Source organism: Amblyomma americanum, chromosome 1, assembly GCF_052857255.1.
Source record: "Amblyomma americanum isolate KBUSLIRL-KWMA chromosome 1, ASM5285725v1, whole genome shotgun sequence".
Lineage (NCBI taxonomy): Eukaryota > Metazoa > Arthropoda > Arachnida > Ixodida > Ixodidae > Amblyomma > Amblyomma americanum.
The window spans coordinates 269,955,042-269,977,754 of record NC_135497.1 but is presented as its reverse complement, the minus strand read 5'-3'; the positions used below and the strand labels follow the sequence as shown (position 1 = coordinate 269,977,754).

The following is a 22,713-nucleotide window of genomic DNA, read 5'->3' as shown; positions in this document are numbered from 1 at the left end:
GCAGTTTCGGGTGGTGGGGCAGAGTATGAGGAGCTCCGACTTCTTTGGAGAGCATAAGAGTCCGATACTCCGCGCATGTGTTTGGGTGAGGGTAGCTACCGACTGCAGAGTATTCTCTATGTCTCCATCACTGCCATGGGTGGTCCATAGCATGATATCATCAGCATAGAGTGTATGCCGAAGGTGAGGGGTGGTTTGTAGTTTGCGGGCAACGGGGATGAGTGTGACATTGAAGAGCAAAGGGGAGAGGATAGATCCCTGGGGGGTGCCAACCCCACTAAGGGTGTATGGGCGGGATGTGTGGGGACCGAAGTGAATTTCGGCCGTGCGGTTTGTAAGGAATGCTTGAATATAAGTGTGCATACGCTCACCTATGTTCAAGGGGGAGAGCGCTGCCATGATCACTCGATGGTCTTGGCAATCAAAGGCCTTGGAGAGATCCAAGGCGAGGACAGCTTTTGTGTGGCCCAATATGAGGGGTCGAAAATATCCTGTGTGAGCTGGAGCATGGCGTCCTGTGCCGACAGGTGGGTACGAAAGCCCACCATGCTGTGCAGGTAGTGGTCTTGCTCCGTCATGTGTTGAGTGAGTTGGGCGAGTGCGACGTGCCCTAAAAGCTTGCCCAGGCATGATGTTAGTGAGATGGGACGACGATTTGCAGGTGTAAGGGGTTTGTGGTGCTTGGGTATGAATAAGATTTTGGCGTGACACCAGGATAGCGGAAGGGTGCCCTCCTGCCAGCATCTGTTGAAGTACCCCGTGAGCTGGGCGATCGACTGACCGTCCAAATTCCGGAGCATGCTATTGGAGATACGGTCAACTCCTGGAGTGGAGTTAGAGCGGAGAGTCAGGAGGGCCCCTCTGACTTCTGCTTCTATAATCTCCGCATCGAGATTGGCGTTCGGGGTGCCTGCATAGGGGGAGGGGGTTTGAGGTACCGGGAGTTGTATGTGTGTTCCTAAGTATGTCGATGAGTGCGTCGGAGAAAGGTCGGTCCTGTGTATAAGGCGTGCGACGTGGTGTTGTGTGGCTGTTTCGGATTGCGTGGGGTCAATTAAGGGACGGAGGAGTTGCCAACTGCGTTTGCAGGACAGATTGCCAGCCATACTATCGCAAATCTGTCCCCAGTTGGATCGGCAGAGCTCCTCAGAGTGCTCAGTACACTCTTAATCTGATAACCTTTATTAAAGGCATACATTTTCAAAATTTGTATGCTTCTAATATACAGGTTATGCATAACCTTTAGATGTGGCAACCTCTATATTATAGGTCATGGATCTTTTCTAGGTTACACAGCAACTTTTAGCACAGAGGTTAACTTGCAACCTCCAAGTGTGTAACCTTTATTAAAGGCATACATTTTAAAATTTTGTATTCATCTACTTAAAGGTATCTGAAAACCATCTAAATTAAAAGTTTACGCAGTATTCTTGTTGTAAACCTTTAAAGTTAACCTTTAAGATAAATGCAGCACACCACAGCTGCATGGGATACAAACCCACAACCTCTGCAAGTCTGGTGCAAAGATCTCTTATTCAACTAAGAGCACCGCATAGGACATGCAGAGGTTGTGGCTTCGGATCCAATCTACGGCGAACTGTACTTTCATTTCAACGCGTATAATGAAATATGATTAGTGCCCTTTAGTCCAAGAAAGAGTTAGGTTAACTGTGCTTTTTTTTTGGCCTAGTGGTCTGTCACCTTCCTGATCCAGTCATTTACAATGTCCACGTGTATACGGTAGCCTATGGCTACAGATGGAATGGCAAACTCATTCGCAGATGCAGAGGCATGACAAATGCAAGTGCATAGGTTGTCAGACCTTTGCCCAGATGCAAAACAAATTACTGTCAAATGAATAAAAATACTAAGCACTTTATTAAAATGCAAAATATATATTCATTACATGAACTGTGTAACAGAAAATCTTTTTCTGCCAGAAAATTATCTATTGCTACATCTGTCGTTCGTGTCAGAACGATTTTTTGTAACCTTATTATTAGACAATTTTTTGTTCTTTAAAAGTGTCAAAAAGCACTTCAATCGGTAGGAGATAACCCCATGTGGGATTTGAACTTGAGGTCTTAGGAGTTTTTGCACAAAATAAGTGTCTGCGAAAATGCACGCGGGTAGCTCAGGATTTTCAGGTAGTACACCCGAAGGCATATGATGACGGCCCACTCAATGTTCTTGTCTTTCAAAGCGATGACCTCTGCTTGGGTGCCTCCATATATCCAAGACTGGTTCTTGTCTGTATACACATGAGGCGCAGTAACTTGTATTGCTGTAGGTAGTGCAGTCTGTAAGTAGAATTGCAAAAGACCCAAGATAATCAGACTGCTGAATTTATTGAACGCAGCGGTCTGCTCTATGTTTTGCTTGCAGTATGCTTATGCTCTCCTTATTCCTTAATGAAAAAGAGATATCTTTTCTAGACAGTGAGAAAAAGTAAGTCGCTTGTTTTTTTCTTTTTCTAACCAAAGTCGTTTTTCATGATTTGCGCACTTTTGCAAGCATCTGCAGGTTTCATGCAGGCAGGGTTCAGAGAAAAATTGTTCAAGGGCTTTCACAGACTTTCATGGCATTGTGCAAGTTTTTTCAAGGACGAATGAATCGGGGAGCTTTTCGAAGCAGTATTTTTCACAGAGCACAACTTCTGTGCACATGAAACTTCAACCACTGAAAATGCTCAAATAAATCTCGTTTTTTAGTCTAGGCAGTCATGAAAGTTCCTGTTCTTTTCTTTTTCAGCTCACCAGGGACGTTCTAAAAGCCTTGAGCCTTTTTCTAAGCAGTCTTTCAGACAGTCTTACGTTATTGCTGTGCAAAATGTTGAAAGTATTAAAAGGATGCACATAGCAGGAGACATGGACAGGCGCCCGTTTGTGTCTCCTGCCGTGTACGTTCTTTTAACGCTTTTAACTCTTTCCATAGTGATGAGCCATCTAGCCCCCCATGAGGCTGAGGTGCTGACAAAGAATACTGTTATGAGTGAAGTCGGAGAAATCACTAGATAACTGCAGGCATTTGTATGCATTACTACTGATAGGCTGTTGCCAGGTAGATGTTATTCCTAATCTCATCACATAAAGGGAGAAATATCATCACTACCCCAAACTTATGGATTAACTATGAGCAATTTAGCGGTTAGTGGCTTACAGAAGCTCGAAAAGCAGCAACAATCATGGCATAACATAGCTGATTAAGATGTTCATACAGTAATGTCTCCTCACACGTGTCTAACAAACGGCCAGAAAAGACCGGCTACAAACAATTCATACAAAGACGTGTGAATACATACACGTGCACATATGCACTCATTTCCGATGCTGAGCTGCTCAGTGGTGGAATGAGTCAAGTGTCGCACAGATTAAATTCTATGCTCCAAAAGTGCCTGTGGAATTATCCAGAACATCAGTATTTTTGTGTAAAAGAAACAATTTAGTGAGTGCAAGAGCTCTTTCATGGCTGCTTCCTTGAACACACTTAAATTCATGGCTTTTCAAGGGCCAGAGAGAAATTCTAGGACTCTCAAGGCCCTTGGAAGCATAATTTCCATATTCGAGGGTTTTCAAGGACCCACGTAAACCCTGCATTTGTAAAACAACTTGCACCTGTCTGCATTATACATACTTATTTGTAATTTATGTGTGCAGAAGAACTTAAAATATTTTTGTTTCATAATTAATGTTCACTTGAAAGTCAGTCTTTATGCTATTTTTTTCACTGACGTCTATTTTTTACGCTGCATTTCATACATGAACACTTATAAACATGCTCAGTTGGGTCCTCTTATTGAATACAGACATGCAAAGAGAAGACAGAATTTCTTAACTTACCTCCGTAATCAAAAAGTGATCCATGGAATCTTGCAAATGACGGGAAATCTCCACCAGCGAGGTGTCCTGGCCTTGTTTCTCCGAGAAAACTTGTGCAGCTTCCTTAAGCCTCACTTCTAGTTCATCCACAGTGCTTCCAAAACGCAGTTGTGCCTCAGCACAAAGCTGTGTAGAACCAAAAAAAAAAAAGAGAAAGCAGCTTATTTCACTTCAGTGCATAGCTGCCTGGGAAATAGTTTTGAAAAAAAGCCACGTGGCTAAACCTGCATTATTTTTTTTAAAAGCAAGCAAAACATACTGTGACTTGTGCTGCCCTCAATACAAAATGACAAAATCAATTTTTGCATGCCTGGATTTTTAAATTTACTCGGCAACACTGCTGAGAAGCATATGCTTTACTAAGAACTTTTCTACAATTTAGGCTGATATAAAATAATTTTATGCTTACGATGTCTTCGACCAAGAAGTAACTTGGCAAAGGGTGAACATAGTGCTGGCAGCGGTGTTGGAAGGTGACTTTCAGGCGGCACATGACCCTCTCAGTGTTGTAGGTCACGCTGCTTAAGGTGTCCGAAACAAATAACTAAAACATAAAAACAAAGGCATATAATAAAGGTCTCCTGTCTGGCATAAAATGTAAACGTCACTTGTCTGTACTTGTCACATCTGAAAATTCAAAATTTTCAGCCCACCTGTAACTTTGCTATTGCCATCTCCTTTGTGACCTCTGGGTTGGATTTTTCCACAACGGGAATATATTTTTTTGCTGGTGCCACTGCATCTTTCGCTGAAGCGATAGTCGACGTATGAAGACACTATGTGCAAAACATTTATAAGATGAGCACAAAACATCAATAACAATTACGGGGCAACCTATTTCAGTATATAGTATTTTTATGTGCATAAAAATTCAGTAAGGAGCAAAATCATTTCTCATTGTCTTAACGTGTTTACATCTTTTGGTTTCAGCAGACGTTTCTGCCACCGATTTTAAACGAAGCTTTCTTGTGCTGTTCTAACCCATCTTATACCACATTTTCTGGTTCGACCACTCCATATAATTTCCTTTTTTCTTGTTACTTTCGCTTCATGTCCAGGAAAATACATTCATCAATAGACTTAAGTATTTGGCCTCAGCATCATGCGCATACATTTTTTATTTTTTTAAATATATGATGGCTTATGTGAATAGCACTTCTTGTGAGCTCAATAATCCTAGTGCCTGGCTTAGGAGCCTCCCACTTGCAATTCGGATATTTCTTCACAAGGGCATCTCCAAGAGCTTTATACGTCCACCGTCGTTCAGCTCTGTTCCCGTTGTCTATGTAGCCCGTTTCACGTCATAAAAAAAAATTAAGTAAAATCCCAAGAAGCAGCCGAACACCATAATATTAAGTATGCTAAAAATGAAGAAATAACTCACTCAAGAAAGAACGAGACTTCTGCACGAAGCTGGCGGCACTGGCTCTTATACATCAGTTCAGGAAGAGCCTTCCCTTTAAGTACAGACTGCACGTACTCAGAGAATCTTGACAAGTTTTCAACAAGCCAGTCATTGAACACCTACGTAATAAAGAAAGCTTTGCAAGCTCCACCAAATGCAGAATATTTTATTATCCTCATAAAACAGGTATACATAGCCATAAACAAACTAGAATAAATGTACACAGATTCCACATCTTGCATATTAACTCCAATGGCCACACTTGAATACAACAAAACATCTTAATATGGACAGGTTTTCTCTTTTTTTTTGCATAAGCATATGCCTGCAGATTACTGAAGAAAAACTTCAAAAAACCCAGTTTTGAAGCTACTTTACGATTCCATCTATGCAAACGGCATCTCGTGAATGCATTTCGATATAGCATAATGTAGGTCATTTCTTCTGTATGAGAAAAGTGGCCATGGATAGAAAAGTGATTCAGCCTTAATTACCAATGTGTGCGCCGTCTTTGCAAAATCAAATGCGTTCACTCGCTTTGAGTAGTTAAGCTTCACTAGAACATTTACACTGAAAAATATCTTCTCTGACCAGAATACAATGCTCTCTATTTCACCAAAAACTGATTCATCAGTTTTGGCAAACAGAATGACATCCGAGACAGAAAATTTGACACTTGACTGCAGCATATGACACAGCTGTGGCTCTATCGCCTACATTAGAGGGATCTAGTCCGCAGTGTATGAATGCAGTTGTGACAGAAAAAGGTAGGCCAAGCCTAGAAATGCTTTTTCAAGAGGACTAATCACATAACGGGGTAGCTGTGACCCTTCCCAAAGATCATTCGACAATGTTATTTGAAAATACTCGGCTATGGAGAGTGGAACATTTTTGAAATTCCAGAACTTTTGATTTTGGAAGAGAGTCCTTGCTTTCCAAATCACATGGTCCAGTGATGATGCGAAGGACCAAAGCGCCGTATCTGCGATGCCATGTGCAATAGCATGTGAAACTCGGGCTTATGTGCTTCAGAACCGTGCAACTTCACAAAAAGTTCATTGTGATGCGCTACAAGACTTTCAAGTTGTCCTAATGCATCAGGAGATATCACCGGTGAAAGTAAAAACTGCGTGACGATGCACAACACCAAAAGACACTCACAGTGCAGCTCTTGCAAAGGAGTCATTGGAATAAAGTCATCAAACAAAAAAAGGAAATGTAGCAAAAGCACTTAGCTAGAACTAGCTGAAGATGGCATGCTAAAGCCTTGTTCAAAACAACGAGTAAAATCACTACTGCTTACCATCTTATGAAAAGAAAACTCACACAGGCATTTATTCAGTTGCCTCAAGGTCAACCATGATGCTTCCCTTACTGAAAACGTAGCAAACAGTGAGAGTTCCAGAGGTACAATTCCTTCCAATAAAAATGTGCATTGGGTTATAAAGGTCAGTCAGAACTGAAAAGCCTGCAATATCTGAAAGCAGAGACCTTGACTTAATGCCACACTGTGATGACAGCTCCTGAATATCTTTTAATGATTTAGTGTTTTGAAGTTCAACGAGGTGCCTTTCATACTGGGGTTCAGTATGCAGTGGGCATTGTATTTCATGGAAGACTTTATGGAAATCTGCTGTTGGTACCATGCATGTCCTGCAGGCCATTCGCACATTTCTAGCAAAACATTCTTTGAAACCTGCAAAATTATGGCATGCTAGAGAGTCTCCAATGTAGGCCGGCAAAAATCCAAAGAATGTTTTTTCACCATCAGCGGTTTTCAGTTGACATCCAGCTTGAAGCTGGTTTACTGCCACGATAAAATCGTCAAGTAGTAGACGTCTTGCAGCCTGCGACTTCAGATCCTTTGACCTACCAACACCCAGAAAAAAAATGTTCACCTTGGATCGATCAAATGGCTTGATATTTACAAAGGTCACATAAAAAACTGTGAGCTTGCCTCTTAAACCTCTTTTCATTCGAATGGCATTGGCAAGTTCAATATCGTCACAGTACAGCACCATTACAAATTTGTTCTTGTCGCAAAGCGCTGCTACAGGATGTGTCTGATAACTGGTGCCATCTGTGAAGTCTCGGAGGAGTTCACTGTCCGAAGTTTTTAGCCCTGCCTCGAAACAGTGTGCTAGCTTAGGGTGCTGAAGTAGGTTTTCAAGCAAAGACTTCAAAGGAACAATATATGCCTTCGGATTAGATGGCAGTGTTACTTCTTTCGGAGGAAAGTATATTCCCTGTGACTGATACAGCAACTTTCCTAGCTTGCCAGAACAAATGCAAGACGCATCAATGGAAGATCCAGCAATTGTCAAAATATCTGAAACATTGCTTACAACCGTGTCCACAACAACTTTTTCAGTACCTGTGCTTAGACTCAAGTTGCCTAGCTAAACAGGACAGCTTTGACAACAAATCCGAAGAACACAGGTTTTCTGTGGGTTCCAGACCATTACTGATCTCAACTCACATTAACACAGGAAACTGAAGTGTGCTCTAACGCAGGCGCAACAGAAACAGAAGGCCTGATGGAAAGCGTAGGGACATTTTAAAGAGGCGATAGCTCCTTAGTTTGGGGCCCACAACACTCGTTACTAATGTGGTTTCGGTAAAGAGTAATGCAGGGAAACTGAAGGTGACATGCACAACACACAGTTAGAGCTTTGTTCATGTGAACATTGTTTACATGTCGAGAAAAAGCCCAGAAATGCCTTGGTGTAAACCTGCACAATGTGTAGACATGCTTGCTGACCTTGGTTGTTCTTAGTGATTCGGTGCATTGGTTTGCGACTGCTTGTGTAGGAGTCATTCCATGTGCATCCTGCACTGGGGCTATAATGAAAGAATATAATTTGCATAACTTAGAGCCTGCATCTGCCATTTGTAAAAACAAGGTCACTACATTGATAAAAAGTGGTAAATAGAAATGCAAAATACTGTTAAAAAACAATGTTTTTGTGTTCTTGAGAAAGATCAATTAAAATTAACACACATGCAATATTATCAACAATATTTTTGCATTCTTGAGAAAGATCAATTAAAATTAACACACATGTAATATTAGCTCAATGTTGCCTTAAGCAGGTGAGCATATACTGAGCAGATGCTACTAGCAATATTAAGCAAAGCTCTGAAAATGTCAGAGCAACTATCTCCCTTTCATAATTGTTTACCTTGATAGGAACTGTACGCCTCATTTCTGCCTTCTGTGGTGTCTTCGCATTGGACTGGGCACTCTTCACCTGTCCAGGGCAAGGAATCTGCATAAAACAAAAATTATATGCCTTCTCAGTTTATAACTTTACTACAACTATTATAATACAGAACAGTGATCGACCACATACGAATTAGGTATTATAGTCACAACTGCCATCATGTTACGAAAACACTAAACATAAATTCTGTCCAATCTTCAAGGATGCAAGGGCCCATCTGGTTTAAGGAGAAAAAATTTATGAGCTTGAATTTCACTGTAATGGCTGGTTCAAAGCCTGCAGCACTAGATTGTTTAGGTACTGCACTTCGATTGACCTTCAGCATTAAGGGTGTCAGAGCAGTGACATCAATTTTAGTTGAATGTTTCCTGTTCAAAAGGCCGCCGTGGTAGCTGAGGAGTTATGGCGCTCGGCTGCTGGCTTAAAAGACGCAAGTTCGATCCCGGCCACGACAGTCGAATTTCGATGGCGAAATTCTAGTGTACTGTGCAGTGTCAGTGCACGTTAAAGAACCTCAGGTGGTCGAAATTTCCGGAGCCCTTCAATACAGCGTCTCTCATAACCTGAGTTGCTTTGGGACGTTAAATGTAATGTACATAGAGTAGCTTCTTTTAAATCTAGCGATAATGCTACAACTCTGAATTTTAAAACTTTTGGGGTTCGAATAACAGCGGAAAAATCACACAGGGATAAATCTGTTTAACGATAACAAAAACATTGTCTATGTTCAAGAGGCATTACACACATCTTCCAACGGCTCTTCTTTTTGCACTGGCCCCGTCCACACGCTTTTTCACCCTCAATGCCCATGAGGCACTCTTTCTCTGTCACCCGCACATGCACATGGTTTGGTGGTCGCGTCCCCACCCCCACACTTGCGCCGTGTTTGACATCTGGAGTTCATTCGGGAAGGGGACCGCCTGCGGGCGTGTAGAGCTGAAGCCGCGTCTGTAGCTGACCGCGCGGCTCTCCCCAATGTTGCTGCCAATTAAAGGCGCTGGGCTGTTGGTGGTCTTTTGTCCACTCTCTTCGGGGCACCGCCGTTCGGATGTCTCCAAGGGCGCCCAGGTTTCTGTTGCCGTCTGTTTCTGCTTTGTAGCACTTTACCCAAGCTAGGCGCTTCTTTCCGGAGAATTGCTGTTCCTGCTTCTTCGTTTCCTTGTTTCTTTACATTAAACCCCCATAAACCAAACCAAACCTGTTCAAAAGGCAGAAAATTTTAGCTCACCTGTTCAGTGAACAATGCACTCCTGCCCAAAAAATTGGATGGTCAATAGCATAACCACTCTTTCATTTTGGAAGACATAAATAAGACACCAGCCTTCAAACAGGTCAAAACGACCCTAGCTTAATTACATTCATCCTGAGCGTTTATGAAAAAAGTTCTCAGGGTTGTAACTGTTTTTTGGCTTTACTTGATCATGTTCGGCACGGTCAGTCATGGCTGGACATCGATTTTAGTGTGAACTGGCCGAGGTAAAATTTTAGGAAGTGGCTCATGCCAAAGTTTGAAAATGGCCAGGGCCGAATTTGGAGGTCACCATCATGTTGGGTGCGGTCAATTATGGGTGGACATTGATTTTGATCCAAATTATCCAGTCAAATTTTGGGCGTGAGTGGGCCAAATTTAGAGGCCACCATCATGTTGGGTGCAGTCAATTATAGATGGACAGATTTTGGTCCAAATCAACCAAGGTCAAATTTCCCAGGTGGGTGGGGGAAATTTTGGGGTTGGCCCCGCCCCAATTTTGAGGTCACCATTGTGTTGGGCGAGGTCAATTATGGCTTGAGATGGATTTTGGTCCAAATCAGCCAAGGTCAAATTTTGGGTGTGGGGGGCCACACTTGGAGACCACTATCATGTTGAGCGCGGTAAAATTTAGGGGCAGCTGGACCAGATATAGAAGCATCTATGTTATCATGGTTTTTTCAAATCAACATGACGCCACTGTTGATAGGTGTCGAGCAATACAAGATCAATCAAGACTCTTTGTCAGTGTTGGTGAGCGTATGCGGGTGCTTTTGCACAAATGACCTTTGTGGTCGTGGTGCAAGAGCTTAAAACCAAAGCAATTAAGAAGGAAGCGGTAACCTGCTGAACTTCTAAGCAATTCAGACATGGATAGGCGTCACAACTAAAACTCAAGATAAGCTGTTATCACTGATCCGGGATGTAAAATTCATAGTTACAAGCGTTTTTCCACAAAATCCCCGCTGACGAATATTACAACTGAGTTTATATTGCGGGCAAAAAGACAGTTGATTCACCTTTGCAACATCCAGGTTGAGAGCTTGACAGCACAGATGAAGATGCATTATTCTGCTGCTCAGTGTCTTGCATAATTGGGCCTGCAGAAAACCAAAACACCATGCTATAGCTCCTATTCACATAGAAAACCTATGTGGATATGAATGACACACACCGTGGCCTCCATGGGCTTGAGCACCTTGTGAAAGCAAGTTCTCACAAGACCGAGCATCCAAGTTCCCATGTACACATTCTGTTGAATTCGATGGTTCTTGTCATGCGTAAAAAGAGAATTTTAAGACATGTAGCAAAACAAAAGAAAAATAATCCCATCCTACCTGGACATAATTTATTTTCATCATGATGTGTTACTTCATCTAAATTATTCAGTTCGACGCTGTATATCCAAGGCATAGGCCCGTGCGTTTCGCACCAGTCTGACACTTAAGCCAGGAGTGCAATAAAGACGCAGTAGAGGGTCATTCACACTGAGCGTGAACAAGGCTCCGTGTGACTGCACACGTGCGGAGCACCATTGCGACCAAGCCGGTAGCAGACTCATGCAAAGGGGCAAATAACACGAAGCATCACGCCGAGGGCCTTCTTCTCGTGCGCCACTCTGCATTTATTCATGAACGGGAGTGATTCAACGGCAGTCCGCAGGTTTGTGGCCACGGGGAGCAGTTTACCCGCTAAGTGAGACTGACACTGCTTGAGCAGAAGCCACAGTCATATTTATTTTTTTTTTCACAAAGGTAACAAGCAGCTGACATGTGCGCGGAGTCAGTGCTACTGTGATTCGGTGAACCGTATCTGAAGCATATATTTTGTTTCGTTCTCGCGGACTCGGCTGTCAGATTAATGGGCGCACTGCTAAAAGTCGATCAGTTTGAGCGTCTTTTCCCTACTGCGCTCACGCAAACGCGTGAATGGCAAGGCGGATGAGTCGAGCGCGGGAGGCAAGACACATGAGCCGCAGAGAGAACAAAAAACTTTCGTCCCATGTCAGGCGCGAGCGCATGACAGCGGTGTGAATAACAGTCTGCTGGTGGCCGACGCTTTTAGCGCAAACAGCACTGCAGACACCCAATCAGTCGAAACATGCTGCGTGAAACTTCTTACTTGAGATCGTTTCAATATTAAGCGACAGAAGCAATGCGCGCCCGTGAAAGCAAAACGTGTAATACTTGGGCGCGGGAGAAGCCTGTCAATATCAGGCGAAAACAAAATACAACACAGAACAGCTAAAAAATTTGCAGCGTCTTGCTTCTAGGACACTTATTTTTCTTATACGAGAGGCACCTTTGCTTGTCAGGGCAGGAAATTTGGAAAACAGACAACTGCTGCATAACGAAACTTTATATTCACCGAGATCGGCGATCCTGCTGTGGCTGCTGGGGCTGTGGTCGCAGTAGTCGCATCGAATTCTGTCCTCGGCCATGTCGACGGTACACACCACCATGTACTGCTTGCACTCACACTGCTGTTAATTGCAGCGGCCGTGTAATATTCCGCAAATGTGTCTATGCCTGACAGGCATCGCAAACGCATACCGCAAACGCACAACACGTGTACCCAGTCAAGCAGTGGGACGACAAGCAGCACTGCAGCGCCTTTGGTATCGTTCACAGAAGACACTCGGATAGCTATAAAGTAGATCATACCTACCCGCAAGCATTATAAAACTTTTTGTATTTTCAATTGCTACATATTATACTTTACAACAGTGAAAAGATTCAGTAGCGTGTTTGACTGCCATAAAAATGCCGAACTCAAAGCCACCCAAGCCGCTCATCCCAAAGCAAGGCATTTCAATCCAATACAGTTGCGCGCGCTATTTGAACTCAAGCTCCTTTCCTGATCCTCCTCGCCGAATGTGGCAACTTCGCAAAAACTTAAACGTATACATAGATGTATGCGGCACGCACTCGATCAGATATATAGGTTAAAGGTATACACGAACCGCGTACTTCTAAATTTATGTTGTGACATCTGTAAAGGAGTATGTAAACCTTTAAACCTTGCAAAGAAGGAAAACATAAAAACGTTGAGCCGTGTAACCTCTAAGATAAAGGTTAAATAATGATAAGGATATACACAAAGGTTACACGATTAAGAGTGTAATTTGTGTTTGCAGGGCGGATAGCCGTTTTTTAAGGGTCTGATTGAGCTTTTGCCCTTTCCAGCGCTCTAGGATGCTATGGTGGGCCTCCCATAGGAGGGCCAGGCGAGTGTCGAGGGTGGGCGTATCTGGTGTGGTGTCAAGGGTTCGAGTGTGTGCGGAGACATCGTTCATGAGCGATGCCACCCACTGGTCAATGTCTGTAATGGGAGCGTCAGGAAGGGCCGCCCGTGCGGCGCGGACCGCATCCCACTTGGTGAGTTTGTGTGTTAGGTGAAGGGTCGTTCTTTGTACGGTACTGTAACCGAGAGGATGTAATCATCGCTCCCTAATGTGTGTTGTGTTGTGTTCCACGTAATACCCGCAAGGTTGCGGCTCAGTGTCAAGTCTGGGCTGGTGTCCGCGCTCACACTGTTGCCAATTCTCGTGGTAGTGTTAAAGTTGTGGATTGTGAGGCGGAGCTCATGTACCAAGGACCAGAGTCGCCTTCCTCGTCCCGTGGTGGTGCGGTAGCACCAGTCAATATGCTGACTGTTGAAGGCCCCTCCGATAATCAATGGATGCTTGCCTGCAATACGATGGAAATCTCGCAGTAGCGTTTCCAGTGAAGCCATCGGATGAGACGGTGGGTAGTATATATTTGCAGCAAAATTGGATGGTGTAGAGTGTGCATCTGGTATGATTTCTGTGATCACGCAGTGTGTCTCTTAGGTGATCTGATGCGTTTGGTGTGTAATGGAGCGATGTATGTGTGTGGAAGCCCTGGGTGTATTCGTTGCGTCCGAGTGAGCGGATGTGTAGCTGGGAAGTATGGCAGGGGAATGTGTGTCCTGAAGGAGGAGGATGTGGGGCGTGGGAAGTGTGGGAAGGAGGAGTTGGAGGGGTGCGCGCTTGCCCCGGCGGCGGCAGTTTCATTGCAGAATTGATAGGGAATTAGCTGGTCGCCCCGCCATACTGTAGCTTGGGTGGGGTTAGGGTAGGTGGGTTGGGTAAGGAGTTCTGTGGGGTAGGTGGGCGGGATTGATGGGGGGAATTGGGTACGTGCAGCGAGGGAAGGGCCTGCTCTATTGTTTGGAGGCGGGTGTCGTACAGTGCAAGGCTCATCTCAAGAGTGTGCACCGGCGCGTAAATGCCGCTTCAATTTGTTGCTCGAAGTGTTGGGACAGATGGTCGATGAGGTGATTGAATTTTGCCTCTAGACTGCGAGTTTAGCGTCCATGCGGACCCCTAGGCATTGAAGGTCGGTCTGGGTGACGGTGCTCTGCTGTGCGCTTTTTCTTGGGTGGGTATGAGGGGGGGTTTGGGAGCCCGATTGTTCCATCTTTTCAGTGGGTGTTTGAGGTAGCGGCGTGGGTTGCGTGAGAGGGACTATTGGCGGAAGCGGTAGAAGGGTGGGGGTGGGGGTCTTGATGAGAGAGGTAAGACGACTCGCCTCCTCTCGCAGGGCCTGGAGATCCCGGTCACGGGGGTCCACCTGTGTGGGCGGGGGGTGGGGGTGGTTGAGGGCTTGCTGGTAGCTTTGAGTCTGTTGCCTGCTACTCTGTCCGCCCAGGAAAGTTGTGGAGGCTGTTGGTCCTGGCAGCGACGAGACGATGAGCGAGACTTGCTGGAGCGACGAACTCTGGCGCGTTCTGAGTCTCGCTCCGGTGTGCGGGAGATGTGCTGTTGCGGTGAAGCGGGCGGAGAGCGGCGTCTCCTCGCTTTGCAACCTTTCGTAGCCGTAATGTGGGCGCCTCCACAGAGTATGCAGGCTGGGGTGCATGTCGGGGTGTCCTCTCGGGAATGCGGGATACCGCATCTTGAACAGTTGTGCGTACGCTGAAGGGTACACAAATCCGCGCGATGCCCTGGTTTTCTACAGTTTGTGCAAGCGTCCAGGTATCCTCTTTATAAAGTGCAGCTGTGGAGTCCGCCTGCGTAGGAGACGGTTCGGGGCACCGGACCCGCCCGGAAGGTGATGAGGATCGAACGGGTCTGTCCCATGCGGCGTGCATCAATGATGGGGACGCCAGGGTTGCCCGTGATGAGGTCTTCCAGAATCTCTGCTGGGGTTTCTTCCCAGTAGGCGTTAGTGATTACTACTCTTACTGCACCATCCGGGGGGGGGGGGGGGGGGTGATGTAGGCGGTTATGGCGTAGGCTTGAGTTCGAATGGTGATTTGTTTTATGGCGACCAGGCGTAGCGCGTCATTTTGATGCGGGGTACTCATTGTGCAGACGTTGTTTAGGGGTGGATACGCAATTTGGTGGCGTCTGGGGCTTGGAGGTCCTTGGCTGCAGTTATCAGGGCCAGGCGAACTGGCGCGGTTGAAGGTCGTTTAAGGTAAGTCCCCCGTTTGAACGAAACACTATCTTGTAGGCATCATCAGGCAACCGCGGCTGGCGTTGCGACCTTTGCGCTGCGAGACGCGTTGCGCGCAGCTGGGACGCTTGGTGTACGGAATCTAGAGGTCGTGAGCCGGTGATGGCGTTCGCCTGGTCCGGATTTTCGGTGCTCCTTTCTGACGGGTAGGTAAACTCAGGATATGGTTCCAGTCCCTGGGATCATAGTCCTTTGAGTTCATGGTCTCTCTGATCACTTGGGCCTCCATACTGTCGATGTAGGAGAGGTCGAAGCGTCTTAAGCTTGGCGCACGGTGTCGCGAGGCCTAATGCGGCAGCTGATCGGCAAAGGGCGGTTTTCGGCCCGTGGGCTCAGTTAGAGGGGACCGACGGCCACCAAATTTGAACAGATGGTAGCGCTTACTTTTGCGAACGGCGCAGTGAAGAGATGGGCACTAAGTGGGTCGAAATTCAGATGAAATCGCCGTGTTTGTACAGAGCCGATGCGAAGCGCGTTCGCACTTGCCGGCCCCCTAGCGACGTAAGGCGCGGTCATGCGCGGAGGGGAGCGTTCGTTTGTGTTTTGCATCCAGCGGGCCTGCAATGAGAACACAGAAACGCAGAGAACCGCTTCTGAGAGACACCGAAAATGCCGCCTTCCTATCTGTGAGCTCCTGACAGACGGACGCTCGGCGCCCCACCGCCGTACGTTTCCTGCCAAAACCGGTTGAAATCAGATTTTCCCGCCTTCTTAACGTGACGTCACCTATTCAAGCCAAAACTGCATATCCACCCACTATAGCAGCTTGACCCATGTGAAGTGCACGGCGAACCGCCAAATTTTTTACACGTGGACCAACACCGAAATTTTGGGGTGTGGGCCAAGTGGGAAATATTTTGGAGGTGGGGCAACTCCCAAATTTAGTGGGCCAAATAGCAGATTTTTGGGGTGCGCCAACGGCCGGAAATTTGGGGGTGGACCAAGCCCATAATTTCGAAATAGGCCAACTGCCATATTTTTTGGTGGACCAAGTGCCACATTATTGGGGTGGAATAAATTCCATATTTTGGAGATGGGCCAATACCCCGCCGAGGTGGCTCAGTGGTTAGGGCGCTCGGCTACTGATCTGGAGTTCCCGGGTGCGAAGCCGACCGCGGCGGCTGCGTTTCGATGGAGGCGAAACGCTAAGGTGCCCGTGTGCTGTGCGATGTCAGTGCACGTTAAAGATCACTAGGTGGTCGAAATTATTCCGGAGCCCTCCACTACGGCAGCTCCTTTTTCTTCCAATCCCTCCTTTATTTCTTCCTTTACGGCGCGGTTCGGAGATGGTCATGGACATCCATGACCATCTCCGAAAGCAGAACCCCGACCCACGCATCGCGGGAGGTAAGCGCATCGACAGTGTCAACGGCTGTCGCGCAATTACACGGTCACAACGTGCAATGATCCTCCGCGCGCGCATTGGCTGCGTGTGGCCCGGGGAACGACGAGTGCTGTGTGTGACGGATGCAGTGCAGTGGAAACACTAGAACACCTGCTCCTTCACTGTGCCGCGTTCGCCGATGCTCGTCGCGTTATGCTCGCGGCCTATAGGGCGCAGGGCATACTACCAGACTCCATCAAGACGCTGTTGTGGCCGCAGGGCAGTGCGTGCACTCGTGAGCGAACTTTGGTGAGCCTCTGTGCATTCCTCGAACACACGGGCTTGACGTCCTGTCTGTTCTTCGTCAGGTAGTTACACACAGTGACCGAACGCTCCGCGAGTTCTACCTTGAACGATTAATCACTGGACGCCCCACTCCAGTTGTAACCAACACAGTGTTGTGCGCGTGTGTGATTTAATTCCTCGAAAATGAACTGATCGTGCGCAACCTGGACACATTTCTTATTGTGTAAATAGTTTGTACATATTACTTCTTCCCCTATCCTCTCTTCCTGTCCCCTCACCTCTTTCATTTCATTTCTCCATTCTGCCTGCTATTCTTTTTTTTTTCCGCTGCCCCAGCTCAGGTGCTTCAGTATCGATGGCAGATGCCGGGGCTAGCAAAAATCTTTTCCTTCCTTTTTACTATTATTTTTAATAAAACCACTACCACCACCACCACGGCGCGGTTCAGGTGTCCGCCGATATGTGAGACAGATGCTGCGCGATTTCCTTTCCCCAAAAACAATTTTCCAATTTTAGATGGGTCACTTGCCAACTTTTCTAGCCGAGGCTAAGTGCCAAATTTTCGGGCTGGAGCGACGTGTCAAATTTTGTGGGTGGGTCAAGCGCCAAATTTTTTGGAGGTCTGACTACTGCAAAATTTGGGGGGAAAATTGGGTTTTGAGGAAAGTAAATGGCGCAGTAATTGTCTCGATGGACGCCCGAACCGAGCGGTAAGTGGAGGGAGGAAGGTTGGAGTAAAATAGGAAAAAGAGAAAGAGGTGCCGTAGTGGAGGGCTCTGGAATAATTTCGACCACCTGGGGATCCTTAACGTGCACTGACATCGCACAGCACACGGGCGCCATTGCGTTTCGCCTAGATCGAAACGCGGCCGCCAAATTTTGGGGGTCCTTCGGAATTCAAGGTTTGAAAGTGCTCTCTGCCGAGTGCCAAATTTTAGGAGTCCTTCGGAAGTTCAAATCTGGCGGTTCTCTTTATTGGGTCACATTGGTTTGCGTGAGCCTGATGACGTCACTTCCCAATTGACGAATCAGGGAATTTTGTTGTGGAGAAATCGGGTAGTTTTAGCACGTAAGCGCTATTCGGGTGGCTCTGACCCGAGCAAAATCATCCACCGTTTGTGTTGTCTGTCCGAGACCAACCTGGATCGCACAAATTCCACCGGTGGCAGCACCTGACATCTTGCGCCGGGCTTTCACACTGTATACGAATATTGTAAACAATATTTCTCATATTTTTTTTTTTGCAATACGACCCCGAACGCTTGGCATTAAAAATAATGTTTGCGCCAGTCGTCTTAACCCTAAGTTGAACTTCGTTTAATTTGTGCGTCGCACGTGTCAAGATGTCCCTGTGGGCTCCGCAGTGGCATCGCCATCAGTTGCAGATGACGTGGACATCCTTTGCGAGCGTCGACATAGCTTCGTTCCACGCCCGTCGAGTTCGTCAAGCTGGACGCTGTTCTCGGTTTTGCGGTCCGTTCGGGAGGTTTCAGGACAAGCTCCAGTGCTTCCTGCTTCTGCGAAGTCTGCGCAGCGCGAAGTGCGCCGTCCGCGGCCGTTCACCGTTCTTACGGTGTTCTGCCATGGCCAGCTGGGCTATCTCGGCTTGTGCCCAGACTGGGTCCTGCACGACGGCTGCATTCACGCCACCGAGCGACGGTGCTTGGACAGACCCTTCGTACCAGTTGTCGAAGATGCTAGCAGCCGTGTTCCCACTGCCGACACGCCAGCTGGCCATTCAGACAGCCGAGTACACTGGCAAGTGTGTCCTCGACTCCATCTTGAAGACTGCGTTCGATCGCTGCGTTCACGCTTCTTACGGTGTTAAGACTGCCATGACCAGCTGGGCTATCACGGCTTGTGCCACGACTCGGTGCTGCACCACGGCTGTATTCACGCCACCGACCGACAGTGCTTGGACAGACCCTTCGTACCAGTTGTCGAAGATGCTAGCAGCCGTGTTCCCACTGCCGACACGCCAGCTGGCCATTCAGACAGCCGAGTACACTGGCAAGTGTGTCCTCGACTCCATCTTGAAGACTGCGTTCGATCGCTGCGTTCACGCTTCTTACGGTGTTAAGACTGCCATGACCAGCTGGGCTATCACGGCTTGTGCCACGACTCGGTGCTGCACCACGGCTGTATTCACGCCACCGACCGACAGTGCTTGGACAGACCCTTCGTACCAGTTGTCGAAGATGCTAGCAGCCGTGTTCCCACTGCCGACACGCCAGCTGGCCATTCAGACAGCCGAGTACACTGGCAAGTGTGTCCTCGACTCCATCCGGAAGGCTGCGTTCGATCGGTGCGGCACAGCGGCGCAGCACCACCAGGCGCTGCCCTTCCACGTCTGGCTCATCCTGACGGTCCTGACAGTCCCAACGGTTGCGTCCAAGCAGCTACTGTTGACCGTTAGCGGTCGCCTTGGGCGAAGCTACCATCGCCGCCCTGCAGCCGCCCATTCATGAACAGCAGGCAGCCATGGGACACTAGAAGGTGATGGCGTCGCTCATGTCTGTCGGTGCTGTGGAGGCTGCTCAACGCTGGGACAGTAATGACGCTATGCACGTTAGACGCGCAGGAAACTAACATTTCGCGATCTACTGCCGAGTATGTGTGTACACTGCTTGTGCCCCACCGGTCTACCGGGAAGCTTTCGCGAGGCTGATAATTTCCGTGGCCTAATTTCGCTCACGGTGTAGTGTACGTTTATTGTTTTTTATGGGATTTTTGTTTTGTTTGGTATTTCGGACAATTGTTTTATAGGTTATACGCGTATATGTTCTGATTTAATAAACGTTCTATTTGTTGTCAAAGCGTTATGCATCGGTGTCTGCTTCTTTTTCGATCTCTTATTTTTTAGCTGTAATAGTTTTGTCATCGCAACGCACCAGCTTAGAACATACCGTGTTGTGCCCCTTATGAATGACTGTTCTGTCAGAGGAGTGAGTGGGTGAGTGAGTGTGGGTAAGTGTTGCCCATGATGTAAGGGCGGTATACTCCTCAGGATGTACAGGGTCGTGGGTCAAATGGGAAATATTTGGGGTGGACCAACTGCCGGAATTTAGGAGGTCAAAATGAAAATTGGTTTTTAGGGAAATGAAATGGCACAGTATCTGTCTCGCATATCAGCCGACACCTGGACCTCGCCGTAGGGAAGGGATAAAGGAGGGAGTGAAAGAAGAAAGGAAGGTGCCCTAGTGGAGGGCTCCGGAATAATTTCTACCACCTGGAGATCTTTAACACGCACTGACATCGCAGAGCACACGGGGGCCTTAGCGTTTCGCCTCCGTCAGAACGCAGCCGCCGCGAACCCGACCGCGGCGGGTGCGTTGTGATGGAGCCGATATTTTTGAGATCGGCCAAATGCCAAATTTTTGGGATGGGATAAATTCCATATTTTGAGATGGGCGAAGTGTCAAATTTTCGAGCCGGGGACAAGTGTCAAATTTTGGGACTGCGGCGAAGTGTCAGATTTTGTGGGTGGGTCTAGTGCCAAATTTTTTAGAGGTCTGCCGAGTGCCAAATTTTAGGAGTCCTTCGGAAATTCAAATCTGGTGGTTCTCTTTTATTGGGTCCTTTGGGTTCGCGTGAGCCTGAGGACGTTAGTTCCTAATTGACGAATCAGGAAATTTTGTTACGGAGAAACCAGGTGGGATTAGCACTAATCCGGTGAGTCTGACCGGAGCAAAATCGACCAACCTTTGTCTTGTCTTTCCGAGACCAACCTGGATCGCACAAATTCCACCGGTGGCAGCACCTGCCATCTTACGCCGGGCTTTCGCACTGTGTACTAATATTGTAAACATTCTTTATCATCTTTTTTTTGCAATACGAGGCCCCAATCGCTTGGCATTAAAAATAATGTTTGCCTCAGTAGTCTTAACCGTAAGATGAAGTTCAAAAAATTTGTGCGTCGCACGTGTGAAATGTTTCGTGGGCTCCGCAGTGGCATCGCCATCACTGGCCGTTGACGTGGACATCGGTTGCGAACGTCGGCATAGCTTCGTTCCACGAGCGTCGAGTTCGTCAAGCTGGACGCTGTTGTTCTGTGTCGCGGACCGTTCGGGAGCTTTGAGGACTAGCTCCAGTGCTTCCTGCTTCTGCGAAGTCTGCGCCGCGCCTAGTGTGCCAAGTCCGTGGCCGTTCACGCTTCTTACGGCGATAAGACTGCCATGGCCGGTAGGGCTATCCCGGCTTCCGCCCAGACTTGGTCCTGCACGACGGCTGTATTCACGCCACCGAGCGACGGTGCTTGGACAGACCCTTCGTGCCAGTCGTCGAAGATGCTAGCAGCCGTGATCCGACTGCCGACACGCCAGCTGGCCGTTCAGACAGGCGAGTACACTAGCAAGTGTGTCCTCGACTCCATCCGGAAGGCTGCGTTCGATCGCGCTGCGGCACAGCGGCGCAGCACCACCAGGCACTGCGCTTCCACGGCTGCCTCATCCTGACGGTCCCGTCGGTTCCGGCCAAGCAGTGATGCCGTTAGCGGTCGGCTATGGCAAAGCTGCCTTGGACGCCCTGCTGCCGCCCGTTCATGACCCAGGGCAGGAAGCTGGGACACAAGATGGTGATGGCACATTCACAATCCACGAAGTTTCTGGCGTCGCTCATGTCTGTCGGTGCTGCGGAGGCTGCTCAACGCTGGGACTGTAATGACGCTATGCACGTTAGACGCGCAGGATACTAACATTTAGCGATCTACTGCCGAGTATGTGCGTACACTGCTTGTGCCCCACCGGTCTTCCGGGAACTTTGCGAGGCTGATAATTTCCGTGGGTGAATTTGGCTTACGGTGTAGTACGCTTATTGTTCTTTTTTCCCTTTTTTGTTGTCGTTTGGTATTTCGGACAATTTTTATAGGTCGTACGTGTGTGTGTTCTGATTTGATAAAAGTTCTATTTGTTGTCAAAGCTTTGTGTATCAGTGTCTGTTTCTTTTTGATCTCTTATTTTTTAGCTGTAATAGTTTTGTCATCGCAACGCACCAGCTTACAACATGCAGTGTTGGGCCCCTCACGAATGACTCTTCTCTGAGTGAGCGAGCGAGCGAGCGAGTAGTTGGCTGGCTGATTGATTGATTGATTGATTGATTGAGTGTGGATAAGTGTTGCCCACGATGCAAGGGCGTTAAACTCCTCAATATGTACACGGTCGTTCACTTGCAGCTGGAGTCGTCGCGGTGGCTCAGTGGTTGTGTTGCACGCCTGCTGACCCGGAAGACGCGGGTTCGATCTGATCCCGGCCACTGCGGTCGCATTTCGATGGAGGCGTAGTGCCTTTGAGGCCCGTGTGCTGTGCTACGTCAGTGCACGTTAAAGAAACCCAGGTGGTCGAAATTATTCGGAACCCTCCACTACGGCGTCTCTCGTAGCCCGAGTCGCTTTGGGACGCTAAACCCTATAAATCAAACAATGGATCCTGAACGCGGCACCGTGCAGCCGGCGTGCCGACTCGCTCCTTACGTCTTTGAACTTAAGGACCTTATTCTCAAAGGCATTTGCGGTGCCCGCGTGGCAGGGGTATTAATATATTTACCGTTTGTTCTGGCTTGGCCATTTTTTTTAGGTGCCCTTTCACTGCTGTTTTTTTAAGGAGGGGGGTTAGGCGCGGAGGAGCGCGTTCGTTTTTTCTTCGCATTCAGCGCGCCTGCATAGAGAATACGTGTGATTTCTTATCAGAGCACATAAGAATACGCAATACGCATCTGCATTGCAGCCACGCCGCGGTGGCTCAGTGGTTACGGCGCTCGACTACTGATCCGGAGTTCCCGGGTTCGAACCCGACCGCGGCGGCTGCGTTTTTGTGTAGGAAAAACGCTAAGGCGCCCGTGTGCTGTGCG

The 22,713-nt window shown here is 47.6% G+C and overlaps 2 protein-coding genes across 5 annotated transcripts in view; one reads left to right on the top strand and one right to left on the bottom strand.

Moving 5' to 3' along the window:
* The window catches only part of LOC144115067 (breast cancer anti-estrogen resistance protein 3 homolog), a 172,161-nt gene that overhangs the window by 92,822 nt on the left and 56,626 nt on the right, over positions 1-22,713 (top strand). The gene's annotated exons all lie outside the window — the stretch shown is intronic.
* On the bottom strand, positions 1,852-15,710 carry LOC144115066 (uncharacterized). 4 transcript variants are annotated; one of them, XM_077649206.1, is made up of 9 exons: positions 15,624-15,710; positions 10,931-11,026; positions 10,776-10,856; positions 8,466-8,552; positions 8,045-8,124; positions 4,532-4,654; positions 4,288-4,422; positions 3,840-4,004; positions 1,852-2,300 (listed from the first exon to the last, which is right to left on the bottom strand). In XM_077649206.1, exons 3-9 carry the CDS (start codon positions 10,846-10,848, stop codon positions 2,085-2,087), a joined length of 879 nt encoding a protein of 292 aa, XP_077505332.1. In that variant the 5' UTR covers positions 10,849-10,856; positions 10,931-11,026; positions 15,624-15,710; the 3' UTR covers positions 1,852-2,084. The 4 variants fall into 4 exon arrangements, with proteins under 4 accessions (XP_077505332.1, XP_077505329.1, XP_077505331.1 ...); XM_077649203.1 differs by lacking the exon at positions 15,624-15,710 and adding an exon at positions 12,124-12,338; XM_077649205.1 differs by lacking the exons at positions 4,532-4,654; positions 15,624-15,710 and adding an exon at positions 12,124-12,338.

Coding starts and splice junctions, on each gene's coding strand:
- LOC144115066 (XM_077649203.1), bottom strand. CDS start 12,217: ATGGTGGTGTGTACCGTCGACATGGCCGAGGACAGAATTCGATGCGAC. Junction 4,005..4,287: donor ACTTCTTGGTCGAAGACATC/GTAAGCATAAAA, acceptor GGTTCTACACAG/CTTTGTGCTGAGGCACAACT. Junction 2,301..3,839: donor ATCACTTTTTGATTACGGAG/GTAAGTTAAGAA, acceptor TTCTACTTACAG/ACTGCACTACCTACAGCAAT.